A 25526-nucleotide genomic window follows, 5' to 3' on the forward strand; every position below is an offset into this window, starting at 1 on the left:
CATACTGACAGAGTATGGAAATTAATTTGCCTATCTCATTTCCTTTTTATCACATGAAAAAGAAGCAAAAGAAAACACCTGGTCTAAAAATAATAAACTTAAAAAGGAGATTGACGCGCGAGTTTATGTCGGTTTTTGCTTAATTTCAACACTTCATTTTGTTTGGGTTTTTTTTACAGATGGAAAGCAGAGGGCGCGCTCCTGTTGTCGATGTGTCTACGTCACCGGGCTCGCTGCTCTCCTCGCGCGCTGGTTAAAAAGAAGCAGAGAAGAGCCAAAAGAAACCTGCGAACATTTATGTTGAGAGAGAGAGAGAGAGTCGCAGTGCTACTGTCTTACCTAACGTACCCACCACTCTACAGCCTCAGCATTTAACTTAACAGCACGAACGTTAAGCTGACAAAAAGTTTTTTTCTTTTTTTTTTTTTTTAAACAGAAACAGAATGTATTTATTTTTTATTATTTGTATTACCGGCACTTATATTATTTAAAAATAGTTATTTACGTTTGTACGTCTATTTGTAATACACTCGTTTTATATATATATATATATTTGTGGTCAAATAGGTATAACAAAATTGTGCCGGACAATTACTTATTAAAAAAAAAAAAAAAAAGAAAAGAAGATGGTACATTTGACATTCCTTCTGGTATTGGCAGTTGCGGTTAATTTCTGGGAGAGTGGTGATGCAAAGTTTGGTGAAAAAGGTGAAACTGGTCCAAGGAGGAGGAGATGTCTGGATGGAAGCACACCAAGGCGTCTGAAGAAGAGAGAGAGACCCTTGTCAGTGGACGGCAGCCGCGACAGGGAGATTTGTCACACGTTCTACCCGAGGCAGTCCTGCTGCCGGACCAGAAGTGCCCATCAGAACCTGCACCTTCGGGATGCGAGGGTATGTAGGACACTAAAACCCGCCCGGTTGAATTTAGCAAGAAGAAAGTCATCTAAAGCCACAGTATTTTGTTTAAATGACAGATATTGACCCCCGGTTAGCTGTGTGATGAAAGAACGTGGTGTGACAGGCGACGGGAAATACTTTTGCATTCATACAGATAAATATTAACAATATTATGATTGCCACTAGATATTCTAAATATATTTATGAACTACATGATGAGTTAGGTCAGTGTCGTAATTACAAGCAAGCAGGACATTGCTCTTCATATGAGAAGTGCTGATGAGGGTAAGAGAGATGCTCAGTACTTTACAGAGGGAGACTTTTTCTGTCCAAAGCGTTGAAGTCTTCTATGCAGGGCCGGTGCTAGGCAACTTGCTGCCCTACTGGCAAAGCCTAGCTTGGCACCCTTATCAGTCAGGTGATGATTATTTTACTTATTTTAAAAATCAACAGGTTTTTGATTCAGCTTGAATTATGCAATCGCTCTGTGTGCTCGTGTTTAATCTGGTTTCTCTTTGTACGGACCATGTACATATTTTAAATAGGGTTCCCACGGTATGTGGGGTTTGAACTGACTGTTTCATAACTTTAATAACGTCATTATTTTAAACTGTAATATGAAACGAAATGTACTGGTTGAAAAGAAATGTTTTGGCAAACACATTAACGTTCCTTTTGATATTGCAAATTAGCTTTTTCTTGCTTTACAATTATTGTACAGAAGAATACACTCACTATAGGGAGATATCCAACCATATTTAAAATGCTAGGTTGTGGGGCAGATAATGTTAAGCTAAGCAGACCAAAAAATATAGCTTTTTAACTTACGTTATGAATCACAATTTAACATTAACCTGTGACGTCAGATGATCTAACGCGTTAGCATACAAAAGTTTATCTAAGGTGAAAACAGAACTATTTACATAACAATATTATCAAAAAAACGCACTCCCAATGTACCTTACCTTTTAAAAATACAAACCTGTTGTCACGACAACTACTACCTTCTTCAATACTGTCAGTCTAAAACCCCTTTCACACTGGCACTCCTACACAGGTCCCGACCCGGGCTCTGGCTACCCGGGTTACAATCCTGTGTAGTGTGAAATCACGTACCTGAGTCGACATGCTTTAACCCAGGTTAAGTGAGATTACCATTTGTAAGCCGACGAAACAACAAACAGCCACAAGGGCGCTGGAACGAGGGGTGCTGGGGGTGCCGCAGCACCCCTTGGCTTTGCATGGCTTCCATCATATACAGGGGTTACAGTTTTGTTCAATGGCTTTCAGCACCCCAACTTTAAAAAATGTTCCAGTGCCACTGAACAGCCACACCTGCATGAAGGTTTCACTTCAGCAAGAAACATTTCTGTTTATTCTGTTTAGCCATATTTTAGTTGATTGAGACACACCACAAGCCAGATTGCAGCAGGGATGAAAAAAAACATTTGCTCTAATCAACATTTGGGCCAACGGTTCAATCCAGAGAAGCTTGGATGGAAGCGTCAGTAACAAGCTGCTTCCGGGGCATTGATACACTGTGTACTTGCGTCTGTCACCCAGGTCAACCCTGCTTTACCAAAAGCAGTGTGAAATCTTGTAGCCGACCCTCATGAAACCGGTTCCTGACCCGGGTAGGTACCAACCTGGGTAGAGCATGCCAGGAGGAAAGGGGCTTAATTACACACAGCACTGTAATTAAACTAACTTCATGCTTGTAGAATACTTGCACAGGTCCCAATGCATACCTTTTTTATATTTTCTTAAGGGTTAGCATGTATTAAAACATGAAGGCAGCAAACACCGTCTGTATGGGCAGCAAATGCACAAGCACGAAATACAGTACTTCGCAAGTGTATCATTATTATTAATACAATTCTCAGCTGCAATTGAGATACACAAATGGCTTATCACGGATCAATTAAATAACCCTACACACCTCTCTGTTAAATGCATTTGTGATGAGAGTCTGTAAACAAACTGTCTCGGACTGTCCCAGTGTTATGCCAAATAATGTCTGCAAGAAAAGTGTCTTACCAGTGATACAGAGCTGTCTGGTCACCCCGGTAATAATTACTATGGGTAAGTAGGAAGAAAAGATTTGTGATGACGGTAGTTTAGATCAGCTTATGCCCGGGTTCCATTTAAATAATATTTCATGTCTATTTACAGGCTAGTAATATTGCCAGTGTCATGTAATAGGCAAAATTCAGATTTTTTTTTTTTTAATTGATTGATTCGGGACTTCTGTTATCAGATTTGAAAACATTTTATTATCATTAGTATTTCCTGTCAAAATACTGTAAATTCCCATTAGTTTAAAGTAGAGTCAACCCTCTTTATACCACCAGGTAAGGGCCATGGGCAAAAACAGTCAAAGCGAGGGTGGCGTTATAGTGAGGGTCAACAAAAACAAACACACAACCATCTATGTTTGCAATAAATTCAAACGTTTTATTGTTTTAGTTATTCAATTACAGTATCTCCAGGCCATTTTAATAAAACATTCATCTTTTTTTAAAACTTCAGTACTAGTTCTTAACACAACAGCAGGTATACATACTAGTGATGTTTTATCATCTTTTCCCATCTGTATGGAACATACATGGTTACTTTTGAGGAACAGTTTATACATAAATAAAAAAATAAAATAAAACACTAATTTAGTTTCAAATCACCCAAACAACAATTCCATAAAAACAAAAAAGCATAAGTTTTTTTTTTTTTTTTTTTACTGTACTGTCATTTGAACTTTACTGTTTGTGACTGTAAGCCTGCTGAATACTATCCCCCATTGAACGATGCCATCTATTTATTTCACGAAGCAATTTAAGATCAACATCATTCTTTTTTAAGCAGTTAAAAAAACATTGACTATCTACAGGCAAAAAAAAAAAAAAAGTTCTGTTTACAAAACTGATGCTTTAGTTTAAGTCAGCCTTCATTTGCGCAAAACCTGCATGTAAGCAAACAAACATCTTACCGTGTATATATATATATATATATATTAACATTTACTGTGGTTTATAAAAGTCACTTATTTTAGACTGCGTCAAGCCTTTTTCAGGTTATAAATCGACCCGTTCCATCAAGGTAAGCCATTTGTTTTTTACCATTAGAATGTCTCCATTTGTCCTTCGATTAACAGTATATACCTCACTTAGGCGAGAAAACATTTGCGATGTCTTGCTGACTTGCTTTCTTATTTTCAGATGCATACATGCAGATTTGTTTCTTTTGCTGTGGTGTTAAACGTAAGGTCGACTCGCCATTTTGTACTTTCTGTTTTGCTTTGGGAGCGGGGGTGTTGATGACATTGGTGTGTACGTTCAATTAACACTGAATTAGGAAAGTGAGTCAAAGGTTAACTGCATAACTTTGTTGTTTTAATTGACCATGATTACTTCACTGGAAACTGTTTCACTCTACAATGATGGAAACTACAATGCTTATATTTACGTTTGCTTGGCTTGGGAAGTTGGCGGGTGGCGGACAGCGGGGTGGCGGTATAAAGGGGGGCGGTATAAAGCGGGACAAATGCATTAACTTACTAAACTCTTGTTCTGATGGCGAAAACACTATGTAACACAATTTTTGTTCCTGGGTAGTAAGTGTTATTTCCTAATTGCTTATGCCTCAAAAGTATAGAAAATGGCTATTATTCCCCACAAACTTTGCTTTTGTGACCAGGACAGTGATATTTTGAAATTTACCTATTTCCAATGAGAAAACGGGCGAATTTGTGTCTTTTCGTTCACATAAAGTCAGAAAAAAACAACATATGAATCCAAATTAACATGTATTTATACTAAAGTAATACAAAAATGACTACAAAAGATTTAGAAGTGAGTAGTTTTTCGAGATTTACGATTATACTGTAAATCACATCATGAATCAGCCCCCAAATGTAGTCTCCCATCATGTTCTCGTTATACTGTCCTTGGTAGCGGCGTTCAAAGTCCAGTATATACTGGTGGAAGCGCTCGCCTTGCTCCTCCGAGTACGCTCCCATGTTCTCCTTGAATTTATCAAGATGAGCATTAAGGATATGGACTTTGAGGGACATCCTACAGCCCATTGTTTCCGTAGTTCTTCACCAGAGTCTCAACCAGCTCCACATAGTTTTCGGCCTTGTGATTGCCCAGGAAGCCCCGAACCACTGCGACAAAGCTGTTCCAAGCCGCTTTCTCCTTACTAGTGAGCTTCTTGGGGAATTCATTGCACTCCAGGATCTTCTTTATCTGTGGTCCGATGAAGACACCGGCTTTGACCTTTGCCTCAGACAGCTTAGGGAAGAAGTCTTGAAGGTACTTGAAGGCTGCCGACTCCTTATCTAGAGCTCTGACCAATTGTTTCATAAGGCCCAATTTGATGTGCAGTGGTGGCATCAGCACCTTCCGGGGGTCCACCAGTGGCTCCCACTTGACGTTGTTCCTCCCCACAGAGAACTCAGTTCGCTGTGGCCAGTCCCGCCTGTGGTAGTGTGCCTTGGTGTCCCTGCTGTCCCAAAGGCAAAGATAGCAGGGAAACTTGGTAAAACGGCCTTGGAGACCCATCAGGAATGCCACCATTTTGAAGTCTCCTATGACCTCCCAGCCATACTCATCATACTTCAAGGCGTCCAACATGGTCGGGATGCTGTTGTAATCTTCTTTGAGGTGCACCGAGTGAGCCAGGGGAAGAGACGAGTACTTGTTACCATAATGGAGCAGCACGGCTTTGAGGCTCCTGGATGAGCTGTCAATGAAGAGGCGCCACTCATTCTGGTTACAGGCGATTCCGATTGCCTCGAACAGACTGGTCACATTGTGGCAGAAGCAGAGCCCATCTTGACGGGTGAAGAAGCTGGAAAAAGGTTGGTGATGCTTCCTCTGATCTGCGACTTGCACACTTTCATCCAACAAGTTCCACTGCTTGAGCCTAGACGTCAAAAGCTCGGCATTGGACTTGGTGAGACCAAGATCTCTAATCAAGTCGTTGAGGTCTTTTTGGTTGGGGTAGTATGGGTTTCTCTCCTCAGCTCCACCTCCGAAATTGTCATCTGGATCTACAACGTCTTCCTCGCTCTCTGACTTGCTGCCCTCTTCTAAAGACAGCTGCTCTCTCTCCGGGGAAGTGGGTACAGGGAGCTCATGGCAGTGTGGCACCGGGGCAATGGATGAAGGAAGGTCCGGATACGTGATAGCAGGTGCATTCTTGCCAGTCCGACGTTTGGAAGGGTCCACCATGCAGAAGTAGCAGTTGCTTGAGTGGTCAGTGGGTTCCCGCCAAATTCTTGGGATAGCAAACTTCATGGCTCTCTTTTCCCCTCTGTACCACCCTACAAAAATACATTTATTTCACCCATGACTAATGTGTAAGAGATTCTCGGAACATTTTTCCATATATGATATATTTTTTCAATAACATTGAAAATTGTAAAACATTTTAAAATTAAAAACTTTTACAATTTTAAAAATGTTAACACATTTTATAACATAAAATTCCGAGCAACAATTGCCCATCTTACCTTCCAGAGTTTTTTTGCAGTGCTCACAGGTGAAATGAGGTGCCCAGGGTTTGTCTTGATCCCTGACAGGCATGCCGAAATATGCCTTGTAGGCCTCACACATCTTAGCAGATGCTTCCACGGAGTACTTTTTCGCACTTGTCTTGTTAAATTGGCCGCAGACATAGCAAAATGCGTCTGCCGGATGCTTGCAGCCTCTTGATGCCATGCCATCAGATATGTATCCACTTAGGCAGCTGGAACTAAACTGAACTGGTGGGCTTAAGGCTGCTGTATTTATACTACTATTTATATTACTGGAAAGTTCTAGAAAGTTCTAGAAGTTACTCCCAAGTTTACTCAGCACTGAATCTATCTGGAATGTTCTGGAAAATAGGTAAATTTCAAAATATCACTGTCCTGGTCACAAAAGCAAAGTTTGTGGGGAATAATAGCCATTTTCTATACTTTTGAGGCATAAGCAATTAGGAAATAACACTTACTACCCAGGAACCAAAAAAAAAAAAAAAATTGTTACACGGTGAAATCAATGCCTGTCTAGTGGCTTACTTCTTAAAAATGTGCGTTTCCATAAATCAATTTTCTCCATAGAACAGCATAATAGATAGAAGAAACTAAATGTACTATCGATCACTCCATACCATGTGAAAGAGCATGCTTGGATAGGATTCTTCAGTGCGATGCCAGTTACCGTGGTGATAAACGTCACCGGAGCAGTGCTTCGCACATAATACAGATTCCTTGCTTTCATTTTTGGGATTACATTGGACCTTAGAAACACAACACAGGGTATTTGTACTGTATGTCATTGGTGGATTGGTGCATCAGGGAAATGAGTTTCATTTATAAGAATATTGACAACTTTATTATGTGTAGATTGAACGCATGAGGTGTAATAAATATGTCATTTTACACAATCGAATATGTGTATAGATGGTATTCGAGTGATATTAAAGTAAACAAGTTGCTGTGGTGCTTACAGAAAGATTTTAACTGCCCAGCTGGGGTAAGAAAAGTTAGGGCATGATTTTAGTAATCAAAAATCAGGATCACATCTGCTCACACTACTGCTGTGTGTAAGTAGTGAGGAAATATGCATTGTGGACTTCAGTGCTGTGTAAATATAAAGATGGTCCATACATATACAGAAGTGAGGTCATTTTTTAAAACAGATTATGTCAGCTCTGAAGGCTACAAGAAGTTGCCCTGCCAAGACTTGAAAACAAAACACTGTGCATTATAAAGGATAGTACAGATAGGAAATGTAACATGGTAGAGCTTTACATGCACTGACCAATCGGAATATGGTATGATTCTTCACAACATGATGTTGCATACCCCTAATTTTATTTAATTACCTTAGCGGTAGCTCCAAACCTAACCTCAGCCTTTCTTTTATTAAGAGTTATTACTGGGAAACTGAGAAACCTTAACCCTAACTTTGACCTTACTGTAAGCAAAAGTGGTTATCAACAAACCGCAAAGAATTATGGACTGATTTATAGTGGTATAGAAGAATTGCTTTAATTTGCTTAGAGGTGGTGTAAATAGCTTTTTTTTCAAGTAGTGCATATGAAATATATATATATATATATATATATATATATATATATATATATATATATATATATATATATATATATATTTGTTTTGTTTTGTTTTTTATGAAAAAGACCACAGCTACAACAGTTTAGTTCACATGTTCTGTGAAGAAAACCAAAATAAAAGTAAAGAAACAAAGTTTTAGCATTGCTGGCCCAAAGGTTATAGAAAAGAAAATATGCAGGCTGAATCAGATTTTTATGCTCAGTTCACGGTAGGTTTCCCTCTATTCTCATGTAAACAGCTTCGATGAATCAACATATGGGTCTGGGTGGTATCTCTCACTTTGTTTTGTGACAAAAAGCCATATTGCATCATTTAATTTGCTCAACTCATGCAAACAGGGAAAAATCAATAGGACAAAAAGGGGTCGACTTATCCTCCTCCCCACTAAACTGCTGCCCACACACGGAGCCTCGTTGCTTATGGCAAAAGAATAACAACAACACCATTGTGTTTGTTAGTTGGTTCACTATTGGGTGAAACTGAAGAACATCATTCTCCCTCAGTCTTTAGCTCTGTCCAAATGTTCATGCCATTGAGAGAGCATTTGTCCTACTCACATTCTGTTCCCAGTGTCTTACTTTAGGCTTTTAAGCTGCAGCTTTCCACTTTCAGTTGCAGCAGTATTTGGAGGATGAAAACAACAATAATAACAATAAAAAAAATACTGATTGGAATGACCTCAGTTAGAAGGACTGACATATACAATAAACAAACAAGTCAAAATGTATGGTGTCATAGGCACTAGCTCCAGATATTCAGATTCTGTTGATCGCTTCTCCAGCATATATATTTCCATGCTTTTAATAACACTTTTGGGCTTTTTTTTTTCTTTCCATGGCAATCTGCAAAACACCAATCAGTTTATGTATTTATTTATTCTTCCCAAGATGACTGTCTTTAACACATGGCTTTTAAAACAAGCAGTTCCTCCCAGCCTTTTTAATGGCCAGGATGCTCTACAGGTCCACTGCCTGAGATTGTTTCACAGCTATGGCTGCTGTCAAAGAATGGGTAACAAGTAATTGTTTTCAAGTGTGTCCTTGTACATTGATATGTTTGCTCTGGCAATTTCGCAGACAAAAGTTATTGTTGTGCAGATTCAACTAAACAAATAACTCATCCTGTGGTCTCTTTAACAGCTGCTTCTGTACAATGCTCTATTTGCATATTGGTCTTTTGATAGTGGCATTGTAATGACATAATCCAGCAATGCAGCACACCAAAAAATCTGTGTCCTGGTCTTCACGTTTTAACAGCTAAGTGTCTATGTTACAATATGTAGTTGCACCAGGCCAGTATATTGTTTTTTTGTTTGTTTGTTTGTTTTTTTGTTTGTTTGTTTGTTTGTTTGTTTGTTTTATCTACTGTTTTAATTCAATTACAGTATTTAGTTTTTTATATTTTCATATTATTATAAAAATTATTATTCAGCTGGCTGCAATAACATCTACTGTATGTGATTGGTTTCTCCCCAGAATGCTTCTGCTTAATAAGTTTCACCCTTTTATGTGTTGATAATCCAAACATGCTTGTCACTCTTTTTATGTACGGCAGCATTAATCTTGGTCCTATTACATCGGTATAGAGTGATAGGAGAAACATTTGCTGCAGATGTTTTAAATTAGTCAACAGCAGCCATGCTTTAATATGTTACTATAATGTTATGATATTTTGTTTTCTGTGTTAAATCACAGCCCTGCAAACATAATGTAAAATGTATAAAAGTTAGTTTATATTTTTTCTATATTGTGTAAAAAGACCCACCACCCCACCACCACCACTCCCACCACCCCACCACCACCACTCCCACCCCCACCACCACCACCACTCCCACCCCCTTTTTGATAATAAAAGTTTCGCAAATTAGGTTTTTGTTTAGTGTTGAATGAAGAAGAAGCAGCTCTTCTTGTGTGTCTGGCCAATGCAAAAAGGCCAATGTTGCAGGTTTGGCCAGAAGCAGGTTTAATTGACTTCGACGGACTGTTGGTTTGTTGATACCAAAGCTAGAATGATGGCTCTATCTATCTCCAGATGGGTATTTACACTGTGGACCTCACACAGTGGAAAGTGTTACTAGCCTGCTGTGTTGGAACAGCATGGATTTGGAAAGAGGATAATATTGTATTTCATTTCAGATAATGTATTGAATCCCACTCCTTAATTTTTTGTTTCGTGACAAAAAATACATTCCAAAAAATGTGAGAATAACTCCCTTCTATAGGATCTTGTCTTTGTGCAAAACAAGGGGTCCTGTGTAATAAAATGAGGGTGATGACCCTCCCAGGTGACAAACAAGGGTCCAGTTTAATAAAATGAGGGTGAGGACCCTCCAAGGTGACAAACAAGGGGGTCTGTGTAATAAAATGAGGGTGAGGACCCTCCCAGGTGACAAACAAGGGGGTCTGTGTAATAAAATGAGGGTGAGCACCCTCCCAGGTGACAAACAAGGGGGTCTGTGTAATAAAATGAGGGTGAGCACCCTCCCAGGTGACAAATAAGGGGTCCTGTTTAATAAAATGAGGGTGAGCACCCTCCCAGGTGACAGCTGGTAAAGGAGGAACGAGAACCTTTTGATTTCATTTTAGTCCATATAAGTCATTCCACCTAAGATATACAGTGATTGTATAAGGGCACACAGTCTACCAGTGTGCCTCAATGACGCACAGTTGCTGTGAATTTCAATATCAATATGTATATGTATATCAAAAAATATAACCATACCAGTGATAAGTATGGCAATATGCCAATGTTATATAACTAGCGAAAAACATCTCTGAATATGATGGGTCCTGCATGCACGTTCCATCTATCATATAACATTTTATAACACGATTTGTAGGAGGATGTAATTTTGAGTAACACCTTAATGTATAAGGAAAACCTGAGAGAGGGTCTGGAATAGCATCATATAAGAATTATAATATTTATTTTAGCATTGCTGTAGATAATTAATTTACCTACTTTTAGGGGTTTATTCAATGTAAAAAAAAAAAAGCTACTGTACTTGTTGCCTTGATTTGTTTTTATAATGTTTAATCAATGAAAAATGGCTACTGTATCTCTACCCCCCTTCCCTCTCTCTCTCCCTCCTTACAACAGGTCCTGTTTTTTTATAAGTACGCACAGTCATTTGTTTACTTGTTTCTGGTTTGTGGCTTTCAGATATTTTCTGTTACTAACAATACAGAATGTGCAAAGCTGCTGGAAGAAATCAAGTGTGCACGCTGCTCACCACAGGCTCAGAATTTGTTTCATTCACCTGACATAGAGGATGCCGCTGATAGAGAGCCAGTTCTGCCCTTGCTGTGCAAAGACTATTGCAGAGAGTTCTACTATGCCTGCAGAGGCCACATACCAGGTAATACGGCATTAAAGTGGAACTAATAATAGCATAGAAATGTTTGCCTGGTTATTGGTACCAGGTGATGATGATGATGATGATGATGATGATGCAGTGTGGGCGTTATCCAATTCAGAACCAGAGCTCTCGAAAACTTTGTGCTAAGTCATGTTGTTAAACGAAGTCTGCATCTGGAAATCACCTTTTTTATATTTCATATCAGAATAAGCACTATTGGTTAAGAAAAAGAAAACAAGATCACTGGTGACTTCATATATTGTTTTCTATAGTGGAAAACTGAATGGAAACTTGTGGAAATTGGTTAATACACTGCTGAAGAAGTGGGTGATAAAGTTAATTCGTTCTGCTTAAGTAGCTCTAACAAAAAGCAACTGCCCTGCATGCAGTTTTCAGGTTAGCCTACCAGCGGAAAAGACTTTCTGAATGTATTCCTTCTTTTTAATGTTATTTTTCATGACCTGTTTTTCATTACCTGCATAAAATAGATTAGATAAGCCCTTGGATAACGCCTCTTTCTGGTTGGTTTAGTTGATAGTTTGTCCACATTCTAGTAATTGTTTTATTATTGTATTTATAAACCACTGCACATGTTCTTTGTAACTAAAGCTTTCGTAATACAGCTGGTTCTTGCTCTTTATCACATTGTCCACAGTGTAAGTGGTAATGGGTCACATTTGCCAAGTCTGCATGCTAAGCAGTCATAACAGATCAGATCTATGGAGATATTCAGTGCTAACAGAAAGGAGAGTTTCCACAGTACACCACAGTGCCTCAGCGCTCAGTATTAGCTAACTCCCCGCTACTAACACTGGTGACCTGATCGTGTATGTGCCTTTTAAATTGTTTCTTAAAGAATAAAAAAGCAGGAAATATTCTGCAGCTGAAAAAAGTTAAAGAGCACTGAGAAGCACAGAAGCTGGAGCCACAGGAACCTCACTCCCCAGATCAACATATGTGCTGATGAATGACAAATGTATTTTTCTACAAAGTTTGTGTATGTGTAAAACTGCTGAAGTGCATCAAGATGTCAAGTGCTTTGGGTGGCCACCCAGGTTGTCTTGGAAGATAATCAGATGGAAGGATAACTTTAGCGCTGGGATGTGGACAGAGCTTTTGAGCAGTGAAAAAAAAAGGAGAAAAAAAACATGCAGACTGGGTGTGCAAATCCCAGATATACTGTATTTTTTAATTTGTCATATGTTAATCATCTCAGCGATTCAACTTGAGGTGTTTTTGGAAGTAGAGAGCTTATGAGAAAAGCTATTGTTTTTTTAAGCCCAAGGCACAGCAATCTTTTTGTTGACAGAAGTAGATGCTGACAGCCACCTTAATTGTGCCACGGTGTTGGGTGAAAGGTCATTTCTCTGCCTCCACGAATGCAAATCTGCATTAGCAGCGGAGTGTAGACTGGCATTTAAAATAGTATTACTATATTAAAGCTAGCAAATATTTTATTACTTAGGGAAACAAAATGTATTACATTGTATCCAAATTACCATACCGAGTGGTCTCATCATTTCTAGTTAACTTTGAAAGGCTTTTAGGTGTTCATTTTTAATGTATCTCATTGGACTGATATAGCCATGTGGTACTGATGTAGCCATTTTCTCAGCATTACAAATCACTGCCCATCAGTGTAAATGTAGCCCATTGATAAGATGCCTGCGACCAGCATTTGCTTCAAACTCCAAAACAAAAAAAAAAAATTTAATTCAAAAGTTTGTGATATACAAGATAACATACATGCAATTGGGAAAGTAAATTGCAACATTTTACTGTTTAATCCTGCCTCTGGTCAGCTTTACAGCTGGGTGGGACTGCCCATTATATCTATGTGATGTTAGGCTTGGGTCCTTCTCATTGTATGCAAGAAACTGAACCTGGACTGGGGTGGTCAGACTATATGCATCTGTTACGTTATAGCTTTATTACAAGAAGGCATGTTTGACTCGCCCTTCATTAATTTTCGACTGTGTTTTACTTTAGTTGCAGGTTTTCCTTACACAAAGTTTGATCTTTAGCGTAGAATTGCAATGCAGTAGCATAGTAAAGTAAGGTGCGTTATAGGGGTGTAACGATACACTAATGCTGTGATATACATAGTAAGATCAGATAAGAGCTTCATTCAAGAACTATTTGGTGAACTACAATGAGTGATGTTCTGTTTTGGGTTTTTATCAATAAATACCTCTACTATGATACAATATATAATGTAAAGAAAGTATCACTATTCAAAAGATACACAAAGGATTGTCACACCCCTTGTACATAACGAAGCAAATAGCCGTAGACTGCCATACTGGTTGAGGTTTCTACCTCAGCTGCAAACTAGTCCCAATCCGAGATTGCTTGCTTGACTGACCAATGGGTTTCCACAGATAAGAAAATAAAGCTTTCAGATAATTGTTTTCTATTTAGATCATTGTGTTTTACTATCTGACTTTTATTAAGTCTGCCTTCTTTTCAGTTTGATCAAAGGAAAACCTTAGGCCGTGTTTATGTGTTTATTACTGGTATTTGTACTCCTCCTCAGAGAGTTTAGACAGGGGAATTGATATTTCTGAGGTTGCCTTTAGTTCACTTGTGCCTGTTAAAGTCTACATTTGAATTGTGCTGTACTGTCATCAGCATTGTTCTAAAATATGGATAACATAATTAAAATTGATATTCAAAAGCCTGTTATGTGTATTTACATTTGTTCTATATTTTGTTTTAGATGTAGTTTAATTATGTTTCAGATAAGAACTCCTGTTAACTGATATTTAGACAGAAACATTACGAGAGTAGCTTTGTGAAGCCTTTTTCTTTTTTCTTTCCGTTTTATTTTTTGTAATTATTAATTATTGTATATTTGTTTTACCAGTTTGTTATTTTAGGTAATCATTTTGCAGGTCAAATCACTAACTTCAGGAAAAAAAAACAATTAAGAGCACACCATAACCAATGTTTTTTTTAAAAAAAAAATAGGTCTAGGGTGCTATTAGTGTAAGCCCATATTTTTAAAAGAGCACCACTGAGACAAGTGTAGATAGGTACTTGCCCCCAGGGTCACTCACTAAGTAAGTGAGCTGAGATTTAAGACAGGAGCTCCTGGCTTCCATGCCTCAGCTTGGATAAGATGTTGATGTTTTCACTAGAAAATAATCTGAAATTAATTATTTACTGTGTACAGTATGAAAAGATTGATTTTCAAATGCTTTCATTTCTTTCAACAACAACAGCAGTATTTCTACTATTTTGCTTCTCTAAATTACAAGGTAGGATATGTTCTCTCTGTGAGATTTTCAACTACAAACACTGAGTGTAACCATTTTTTTGTTCATCCTTTTTCATAGAATTATTCCAAGCTGATGTGGATGAGTTCTGCCTATATTTTGGAAGACGAGATAGCGGTTTGTGCTTTCCAGATTTTCCCAGAAAACAAGTGCGGGGGCCAGCCTCTAACTATTTAGACCAGATGGAAGATTATGAAAAAGTAGAAGAGATGAACAGGTTCATAAAGATACATACTGTTTGATTTAGAAAATAAAAATGGTTGTGGTTATGACAGCCAATCATATAAATCTGTGCTAACAGCTGTGTAATCCAGATGCTCTGTTCTGTCAAATCCTTCTGTTACAAAAAAAAAAACACCTCTGTCGCTGAATTAATTAGACTTGCTAGAATGTGAAAGGGGTAACACTATAAAAAGTGTTATTTTCTGTATAATTATGTATTAAGAAATTTATGTTTTTATACTGAGTAAATGTAAACTCTTGATGCTTTCCATTATACCCTAACAATAGCCATGATGATCAAGTGTTTATTTTAAAATATGACTTTAAAATGATCAGTCCCTTTTTATACATATCATATACACCAATGTCTAGTTCAAAGACAACATTAAACCTGCATTTGTCGTAGTTTGGGTTAGTAGTTGGCTTCTTGAGGAAAAGAAAAAAAACCTGGTAATTACACTGGTCTTAAACAGCAGTCGTATGGCTGGGTGCTGATGCAAAGCTGCTATCGGCAGGCATGGATCTGGTAGGAATCCTTGGCAGTTCCCTTCAAGCCCTGCCTCTCTAGGCAGGGAACTCCTTAATAGGATACAGAGAAAACATAAAATAATGAAGAACCCAAATGTCTGATGCGTTCAACAAAGCTGTACATAACACATGCAGATATACAATTGTTCCTAATCAGACCTCCCACTTTAAAATAATTTAATCATTTTCGTTAAAAGATGTAGCGCATCTGCTTTCAGATTTACTCTGAATACGTTTCAATCCATTCTAGCCAGAAAACAGCTCTAAATAATATTCATTCATTTCTATTCATTCAATCAAAGATCGCACAATAGAAACAAATCGCGTTAATAATGAAAGTCAGGTTGTACTGTTTTTTTCAAATGCATTGCATTGATAATCTGACGTTGTATCTAAAATTGTGTGTATCCCAGTACGTGCTGGCATTTCTATTCTAGGTAATCGTTAACAGCAGAAACGTTGCCAAAGACAGAATTACACCTATTATCTTTACATTTTTTGTAACCCTATACTTTTATTATACCTGCACAAAAATATTTTAATTACCAGTTCAATGTCGATGAAATTAGGCTTTCTCTACAGATCTCACAAAAGGCAATATTACACTTTAAGTAATGTTTCATTGAGTAAAGACAAGTACTGGTCTTTTTTCTTTTAAGTAACTGTATATTCATATTTTCTGTCTAGAAAACACAAGCACAATTGTTACTGTGTTCATGAGATACTGCGAGGCCTGAGGCAACCTGTCGGAATTGTGAACTGTGGGGATGGATCTCAGCGGCTCTTCATCCTGGAAAAGGAGGGTTTTGTGAGGATTCTGACACCAGACATGAAAGTGATCAAAGAGCCTTTTCTGGATATCCACAAGCTTGTCCAAAATGGAATAAAGGTAGGCACTCCTTCAAAAAACGATGTCAACTGAAACCTCTTCCCATGCATTCCACAGTAAATAATACAATAAGAATGCAACATTACAACGCGAACAGGGTTTCAATAAAAAATGATGCTTGGTTAGAAACTACTCGACAGAAACTAGTATTACAGTAGGTTGTACACAAACAAATGCAGTACATATGGTTCTATCCAAAGTTCATATTCTAAGAGCCAATTTTGCAATAGAACTTGACATGTATTATGCAATATAATTTGTAGTAGTTGCACCTCATCCAATGTTAATTCACAAACGTTACTGGTCACCAGTAAGTCAGCAGTTGCTGGAATTTAAGTTTGACTGGTTATACGGTTAAACCTGTGGATAACACTCAAGGGACCATCTGAAAAAGGTCTTTATATCCAGGTGATTCAATGTCTGATGCACACAGAGGTTCATTCTCTACAGGTGATCTTAATCATAGATTTTCTAGTACAGCTATGGCCAAAATTTTTTGCATCCCCTAGAATTTAGGATTGAGGATTTTTTTTTAAACTATAAATATAATTTAGATATTTTATTTAACATTATGTAATCAAAGAAACTACAAAATTATATCGCAAAAGTCTACCGTAAGCCATAATGTCACATTTTTGTCTGGTTTTTGTGAAGTATATGGAAAACTACAAAGCGGTATGTATTTCAATATGTTAACGTAACATTATTCATCAGGTTTAATTCCTGAAGAAAAATTTGTTAATTCTATAAGATGATGCAAAACCTTTTGCTATAGTTGTATATACTAATACAGAGAAAAAGGGAAATGGAAGATATTATTGAGGTACAACAAGGGAACCAAAGTTGTCTGTTACCTGTAGAATGACTTTCCCAGGACTTTATTTAAAGACAACCTAAATATTTATACTTAGAATCCAATACTTTCTTAAAAACATAATTTATAATGTATTTATGTTAATGTAATGTAATTTAATTTGTTTAAAACTAATGTTTGTATTAATGGTGATTACTATGCACAGAATATGTTAAGGAGGTTATAAGGTTATAGAAACACTTGTACGTTGCTGACATGTACCAAAGACACACACAGTGTCTTGATTAATGAAGGCCATCTAGTGGCATTCATAAACATGAGGTTCCCTGGTGGGTATAATCTCAAACTTCAAACATCCAAATCATCTCTTTTTTTAATGACAATAGACAAATCTGTTTTGTTGAAATAAATGGTACCAAGCCAAGATACGATGATTTACAAAAAACAAATGCTTTGCCACTCTCCATAATAGGCCTGCAATCTCCTGCAATTTCGTGGGTTTTGGCTCTTGTGAGAACAAGGAATGATATTTAAAAAAAAAAAAAAAAAGTTGCTGTAAATATTTGAATATTTTAATATTTTCACAGTATTGGTGGATACTACAACAGTCAGTTTGAAAATGCATAGTTTATAAAGGATGTATTGTTTAGATTGTGCCCAGGGATGGAAACGTATTTTGGCAGGAAGTTTATGTAGTACATATGCCTCTAGCTGCCTTTTTAAAGAAACATTATTGCGAGGCTAACAGACCTATGGAAAGAACATAACTTAATTGTTTGTGGATAAAATAATCATTATGACAATTATTATTATTTTTTATTATTAATATTTGTTTATTTAGCAGATGCCTTTATCCAAGGCGACTTACAGGGACTAGGGTGTGTGAACTATACATCAGCTGCAGAGTCACTTACAACTACATCTCACCGAAAGACAAAGCACAAAGAGGTTAAGTGACTTGCTCAGGGTCACACAATGAGTCAGTGGCTGAGGTGGGATTTGAACCGGGGACCTCCTGGTTACAAGCCCAATTATAAGTGGCTTAAGCCCCAGTGCCCCTAGAGTCATATTTTGAGGTGGTAGCTGTACTATAGCTTGTAATTGGGCAGCATCCTTGTGGGTTGAGTGGACAAGGAGCTGTCTGTTTATTCTAAGTTAAGATGGATCAACAGGACATTATCCTTTGTGCTGATTTAGGGCTGATTATCCTAAGATTTAAGAGCTTGAGTGGGGCGAAGAGATAATGTTTTATCATTGTACATGCACATGCTTAGATTGTAATGTACTGTGTTTCCTTCAGCAGGATCCCTTGGTGAAAATTAACCAAACTTATTCCCAAACAGTGCTCTGTTTGGAAAGAATCGTTTTCAGTGTGGGTGTTCCTTGAAATAGTGTACCTCATGACCTGTTATTACTAATTTGTGTGTTACGCATTTCTGAATGCAAGCTTCTTTTTCCAGTACGTTACCTGTTAATTCCGACATCGCAGCCCTATCCCACACACAGAGCCTGCTAATCCCTGTTTTATTTTTCTTTGCAATTCACCTAGTTTTTTCCTAGGTGTCGTAATTATCATCTAACCAAACACTAAGCAACGCATTTATTTGGCAATTCACAAGTCCATTTTTTCCTTTAAACTTTCATGTGTGTAGCAAACTACATACAGGTGAACCTGGTTGATGTAAAATAATACATTTACGATAATTACTAAAGTTAGATTTTTAAGTGTGAATTGTCAGTAAAAGGTTAGCTGGAACTGTTGATAAATGCATCTTTTTGGATTCTGTAGAAAGAAAGCAATAGAAACCATTTTTTGTCTGTTGAAGCAAACAGCTTGTTATGATACCTTGAGGTATTTTGCTATATGTTTTGTGGGTTGGAATTTAATTACATTTTTCTTCTTAGTTTGTCTTTTTGAATAGGATTAGGATTAGGATTAGAATAGTAGGATTAGTTGAGACACCAAATTTATTTATAGAAGTACATTGGAAACACTGATATACTAAAAACGGTCTGGCACATCCTTTGCAAAATATATAACGTGTTACACTGACTCGCTACTGTACGTATGTTACATACTGTATGTTACGTATGTACGGATGTGTGTTTGAGTTGTGTGTGTGTGTGTAAAATGGCAGCACTGTGGCCAACTATAGTCTTAATTCTTCAAACTTTATACAGCTAAAACTTTATTTTTCTAAAGTCTGTTTTGTTAAATGAAATACAGTTTTAAATTAAAAAAACGTTTTAATTTTTTTTAATTTAAAAAAACTCTGTTGCCACCTTTATTCTTATTTAACCTTCTCTCTTTGTGAACAGGCACTTCTTTTAAAGTGTGCTTAGGTAGAAACTGAACACAAATATATGATTCCATTCTTTCTAAAACAAGCAAATACTCTTCCAGAATGTTATTCTTGCTGTCACATAAATAATGCAGCTGTTACATTTTTTTTTCTGCAAAGAAGATCAGTAATGTTTTTTTTACTGTCCATTACAGACACTGCAGTTATTAAAAAGTTCACGAACGCTTTATAATAATATGTATGAACATTAGATTCCCTATTGAACTGATATGAAGTAAACATTCATTCACAATGCACTCCACATGTATATATACTTCTCAAACCCAAACATTAATTCACCAACAGGTACTTATCTTAAAGTGTGACTTGAAATGCTTGCTTACTTATCATGAAACAGATTTATGCATAGCATAATAGCGTAAAATATATAAATCTGACGTGTTTATGCTTGATTACCTGCAAGTGGCGATAGCTGCAGTCTTCATTATACAAACTGCAAATCAGAGTATTTTGAATAAGTTGAAGGTCTTTTATAGCTCTCTTAGGGATTGTTTTCTTTCTTTTAACCTCACATTTAATCTTCTCAAGACCCATTAATATGTCAACAGGTGGAGAAATTATTTCACTCTGTGGTTTCTTCAACTCGCTGTGCATGGAATGCCTTGGCTTTTTGTGAAGCGTTCTACATTTATTTTCTATAACTATCAGTATCCTTTTTTTTTCTATTCCAGTGGTTTGATTTATAGTGCAAAGATTTGCAAGTGTGTACATCTATTCTGTGCACTGCATTAGTATGATGATTAATGCATTAAACTGCAGGTCAGTAAAGTATAATTTCACAGAGGGGGTTTTCTTTTCAACACTTTTGCTACTAGAGAGGCCACAATGCTGCTTGCTCTTCATCTGATTGTAAGTTTGAGCTGAGGAATACTTTCCTAATGGGATACTCCACGACCCTAATGAGGGTTAACATTCTAAAATCCTTTCCAGAGAACTGAAAAACAAATGCTCTTCAGGGAATATTACTTGTATTAACCCTTTCACCTTAGAGGCTGATGGAAACAGAAAGAGACCTTCAGAAATACCCTTGTTTTTACATGCACTGCCTATACCAACAGTGTAACTACAAACAATGTGACTTATTTACATATTAATAATGGCCCTGTTATCTTTATAACATCTTTATACAAAATACCCCAAACTATCATAACTGTGCTAAAATGCTAAAAACCATCAGTTGTCTTTCTTTTTATTGGTTTTGTTATTTTGTACTTAAAGTGCCATAATTAAATGTAGTCCTTCCTTGGGTTAACTGTCCAAAACCTGCAGTTTTATTGTACTGGAAAACTGTGTTTGCAGTGGGGTTCGACTTGTGAAACACATTGATCTATCTTTATTTCTGTTGTGTATCAGCAGGTTTGCAAATGGTTAATTTCTTAAAGAGCACAACCAACTTAAATTAAAGTTGGCTCAATGTAGATTTTTCTGTGCCTTTGGGAAAATTAGTATTACTTTCTCAGGACAATTTATTAGTTATAGCCTGTCCGCTTCAGTACACCGTGGGAAGGATTGTCAGTGAAAACTAATATTTCACTGCATTTAGAGCAGTTTCTTGGTGGTCCTGAAGTTAAAAGTAAAAGGTTCCACGGACAGGGGTTCATAGCATATTGTGTTTGCTTTGTATAGTTGTATGTATATGGGAAATCTTACATTTCAAGTGAAAAGCAAAAAGTGGTTATTAAAATTAAATCAGTTGCTCAATAGTTTCAGTTACAGTATTAGTATTATTCACAAATGAGTATGGCTTTCTTGTTAGCCAGTAATGGAGAAAAACAGTCTTTCATTGAAAAAAAAACTTAATACATATGACTTTTTATGGCACAGTCAAAGGTGTCAGGTGCATCATGTTTTTGGCATATGAAAACTTGTTTTTGAGGTTAAGCATAGCTGATTACATAAGAAGTACATCTTACATAAGAAGTACATCTCTGAAATGCATTTTTCCTAGAGTCTGTTCTTTTCTAGAAATTCCTTCAGTATTAATACATTCCTTTGCAGATTCTTTTGGAACATATGGCAAATGGATGAAAAGTCCAAAAAAGCTTTTTATTTAGCGTGGCATGACAGCAATACAGACTAATTCATTCAGGGTGTTATCTCTGGCTTAGTCAGTTTTTTAACCTCACATCATTCCCTTTATTAGAAAGGGGGAGGGCGGATGCCTTGAATGTAATAAACAACCACTGAAACAAATATTTCCAGTGCGGATTGTAAACATTCTTCTAAACATAAAGACTAACGTTCTACTCATTCCATTTATGCTGTATCTAAAAAAAAAAATGCCATTACTGAAATGATATAGCTGCTTATTAGTTAACTATGATGAACAGACCACCAGAGTCGTGACAACTGATGTAGTTCCCTCTAGGGTAAAACAAAGGTTGACGTATTACACAAGCAATTTAACTGTTTTCTAAACAGGCTGCCAAGACAGTGGGAGTTGACAACTAAACCCATGTTTTAGATTTTTGGTTTCTGCACGGATTAAAAGCAAATGAAGATTCTGGACCTTTGTGTCTTCTATGAACTACAAGCAACCTAATAAATTATTTTAGCCACTTAAACCTGTATTCATGGATACCTCAAAAGATTACATACACAAATCACTTCACAATGGGGCAGTAAGAGGTCCTGCTCACAGATAGGCGCCCAAGACAATAGTGTGTGCCCCGGCTAGGAGAGCGCACTGCCTCAAGTGAAATGTTTTATAATCATTTTTGATGCAGTCGCCAAGGAGTGAAAAGAAAAGAAAGTTTCAGGCACAGATTATCCAACGAGAAAGAAAAGAGAGAGGGGGGGGGGGAGGCGAGCTCTTTTGAGTTCCAGCCTGCAACACAGTAAAGAACATAATTAACTTCACGATTCTTTGTGCTTTTCATTTGACTGCAGGGAGGAGATGAAAGAGGACTTTTAAGCCTTGCATTCCATCCCAATTACAAGAAAAATGGAAAGCTGTATGTCTCCTATACCACCAACCAAGAACGGTGGGCCATTGGACCACACGACCACATTCTTAGAGTGGTGGAATACACAGTATCCAGGTACTGCAGAACAAATGCAAGTCTGTGTCATTATTATATCCTTGAGGGTAAACATGTTCAGGTGTCCACTAAATAAAATTTAAAAAAGAATACACAGCTGAGGTATGGTTGTAGCAGAAAGAATCTGCAGTGTGCTTTTGTTTGCTAGATCAGAAACAGTAAGTCTATAACTATTGTGCAACACAGGAATGTTGTAGGCTGGTTATGCTTTTTTTGTGTGAAAAACATAAACACCAAAAGTTAAGATTTGCCAACATCAAAATAAATATGTTTATTTTTTTTTCTGACAAAGAACAGCATATAACTTCAGTAGAAGTGAGTAAAACTTATTGTACAGTGCTTATATCCCCCAAGCTGTGTTTAAAGTAAAAACTGCCGACACCTCTCTCTCTCGGTCAGCAAAACCAAAGTTCCTCAGGTATTTTTGTCAAGGATGGCACAGACACTTTAGCGTACGATGAAAAGCAACCAGTGCAATTTATTTACATTAAGCAGTCATTGTTTTTATTTCCCAGGTGCAATGTGCAGGAGCTCCTTGTTAATTTCCATTAAAAAAAACAAAAAAACAGAACAAAACAAGAATAATACCAGCCACTTCTCACTCTCACTTCGCTAGGCTTCAGACTGTGATGGTTTTAATTAGAGTTATTTCTGTCTGCAGGCAATCTTGCCTGCAACTAGAGTTGTGTCCCTTCCAGAATGACTCTCGAAAAACTCACTCTGGTAGTAATAAAATTGGAGGGCAGATAAAACCAAACCGTAACCACAAACACCTACGATTAAATATTAAAAAAAAAAAAAATGTAATTGATTTTTTTAAGTATATTTTATTTTTAAGAAAAATATTTTGCTTTCAACTTTTCTTGTTTCTATTTTTTCTGACTGGATTCCCCTCTAATAGGAAAAACCCCAGCCAGGTAGACCCAAGAACAATGCGAGTGTTCATGGAAGTAGCAGAGCTACACAGAAAACACCTGGGAGGTCAGCTGCTCTTTGGGCCTGATGGCTTCTTGCATATTTTCTTTGGGGATGGGATGATCACACTAGATGACATGGAGGAGATGGATGGATTAAGGTAAATAGATGCACAGCATTAACATTCAGTTTGTGATGGGTATTGCTGCCTATAGCAAGTCTATTGATCTACTTTTACATACATAAAAATCTTACTGATCAGGACCATTTTTAATTAATGAGTTAGAAAAAAAGCATGGTTGCAATTGATAAGGCATTTTCCAGATGAGTTTATTATAGTAAAAGCATAGCAAAGTGTATAATTAACCAAAGTACAAAGTTACCTTCCAAAACTACAATGGTAAACTTTTATAAGGGCAGCCTTGCCATTTTAAATTCAAAACACTATAAAAGTCAGGACTACAACTTGACCCTATAACCCTGTATATGGCTAATATATCAGAGTTTATTTAATGTTGTGGAAAATGTTTAAAAAAAACTCTGCAGCTTTATATATTGTGCCGTGGTTATTTTTCTATTTTGTTGTTGATGATTTGATAAAAGGACAACGCCCCTAAGGTATATGATGTTTCTAGTGATTTTACAGGCTCTGTACTGAGAGTGGATGTAGATACAGACTGCTGCAGTGCACCATATGCAATACCAAGGAATAACCCCTACTTTAACAGCACCAATCAGCCACCTGAAATATTTGCACATGGACTTCATAATCCAGGCAGGTAAGTGGGTATGTGCTATATGTTATCTCTAAGAAAGGCGTGGATGGGGTGGGGGTGGGGGTGGGGGGGGGGGGGGGGTATGGTGTTATTGCTTATCTGCCAATGCACAGAGAACAGCTTGTTGATTTCTGTTCATGAACCTGCTCCACTCCCTCATAATCTGTTAGAGGCTGTTGCTCTTGTAAAACTGGGGACCTGAATGCTTTGTGGATTTATTTGACAACTACCCGCCAGTCAACCAACAATTGCAATAACTTCCCTACTAAGGTGTTCTCTCTGGAAATGAACAGCAATGCATATTGTCTGTTCTTCAGGTGTTTTTTTTTTTTGTTTGTTTGTTTTTTCTCATTAGGTGTGCTGTGGATCAGGGTCGGATAGACATAGATGGCAGCCTTTTAATACTTTGCTCAGATTTAAGTGGCAAGAATGCAACCGCAAGAAGAATACTGCAGATATCCAAGGGTAAAGACTATGGTAGGTTCTGAAGGATGATTAGACCTTCTAATGTGCTTCAGTAATACATTTCACTTCATGTAATCTGAGCCAGGAAATGTGTGTAGTTTACTAAAAGGAAAATAATTAGCCTTTTGTGTAAATGCTGGGGGATTTTTATATGATATTATCCAAACTTTTTTTTTTTTTTTTTTAAATCAACCTGTTTAATAAAGGAAACTGCAACATGTCGGTCTCATTCTGTTTGAGCATGCCAGCTAATCAAACTGCCACGACTTACAGGTGAAATGTTTACTTTGTTGACTACGTATAACGTGTATCTCAGCATAATCCTTGTGAACTTTAGTGCAGTGTTGTCAGCAATCTTTTCTCTTATTTCCCATCTTCTTTCGAAAGGCCCCATTTTTACCTTGCCACGAATGACAGCCCCAAAATTGACCATTAGCGTACATTCTTATATCACTGGCCTCCCCTCTCTTAAAGCCCAAAATCAAACTTCCCCTTTCAAGAGTTTACTGTGTCAAGTCACAGCAACTTACTGTGCCTGTCTGTAGGTAGTGTAGGTACTTGTTCTGTGCTATCTCCAGCTGAATGAAATAGCTAACAACAATCTAGTTAAAAGAATAGATTTGCCATAACTGCCCAGTTCAGTGTGAAAAACACAGTGACGTCGCCTGAATCTACAAAGGTTTATCATTCTCCGTTATTGCATTTCTCCCTTTAGTGTTACAAGAAATGCATTTATTTTATAACAATTCTTTCAACTGGTCCTTTTAATCCAAAGGAGTAACCCAGCTCCATTTTTAATTGGAAATCTATCCTGTTAAACCTCAAAAAGCCTTATTTTCACTCAGTCTCTGTATTTCATTA

At 37.2% G+C, this 25526-nt stretch overlaps 1 protein-coding gene across 1 annotated transcript in view; it reads left to right on the forward strand.

Annotated features, from left to right (window-relative positions):
• The first annotated feature begins 299 nt into the window (after nt 1-299).
• Nucleotides 300-25526, forward strand: part of LOC117421466 (hedgehog-interacting protein-like) — a 39828-nt gene continuing 14601 nt past the window's right edge. Inside the window, exons 1-8 of the mRNA XM_034035932.3 lie at nt 300-893; nt 11179-11374; nt 14713-14869; nt 16090-16291; nt 22358-22509; nt 23411-23584; nt 24060-24203; nt 24556-24677. Of these exons, the coding sequence (XP_033891823.3) occupies nt 627-893; nt 11179-11374; nt 14713-14869; nt 16090-16291; nt 22358-22509; nt 23411-23584; nt 24060-24203; nt 24556-24677 (1414 nt within the window). The 5' untranslated portion in view covers nt 300-626. The remainder of the gene's footprint in view (nt 894-11178; nt 11375-14712; nt 14870-16089; nt 16292-22357; nt 22510-23410; nt 23585-24059; nt 24204-24555; nt 24678-25526) is intronic.

The sequence above is a fragment of the Acipenser ruthenus genome, chromosome 1 (genome assembly GCF_902713425.1).
Source record: "Acipenser ruthenus chromosome 1, fAciRut3.2 maternal haplotype, whole genome shotgun sequence".
Taxonomy (NCBI): Eukaryota; Metazoa; Chordata; class Actinopteri; order Acipenseriformes; family Acipenseridae; genus Acipenser; species Acipenser ruthenus.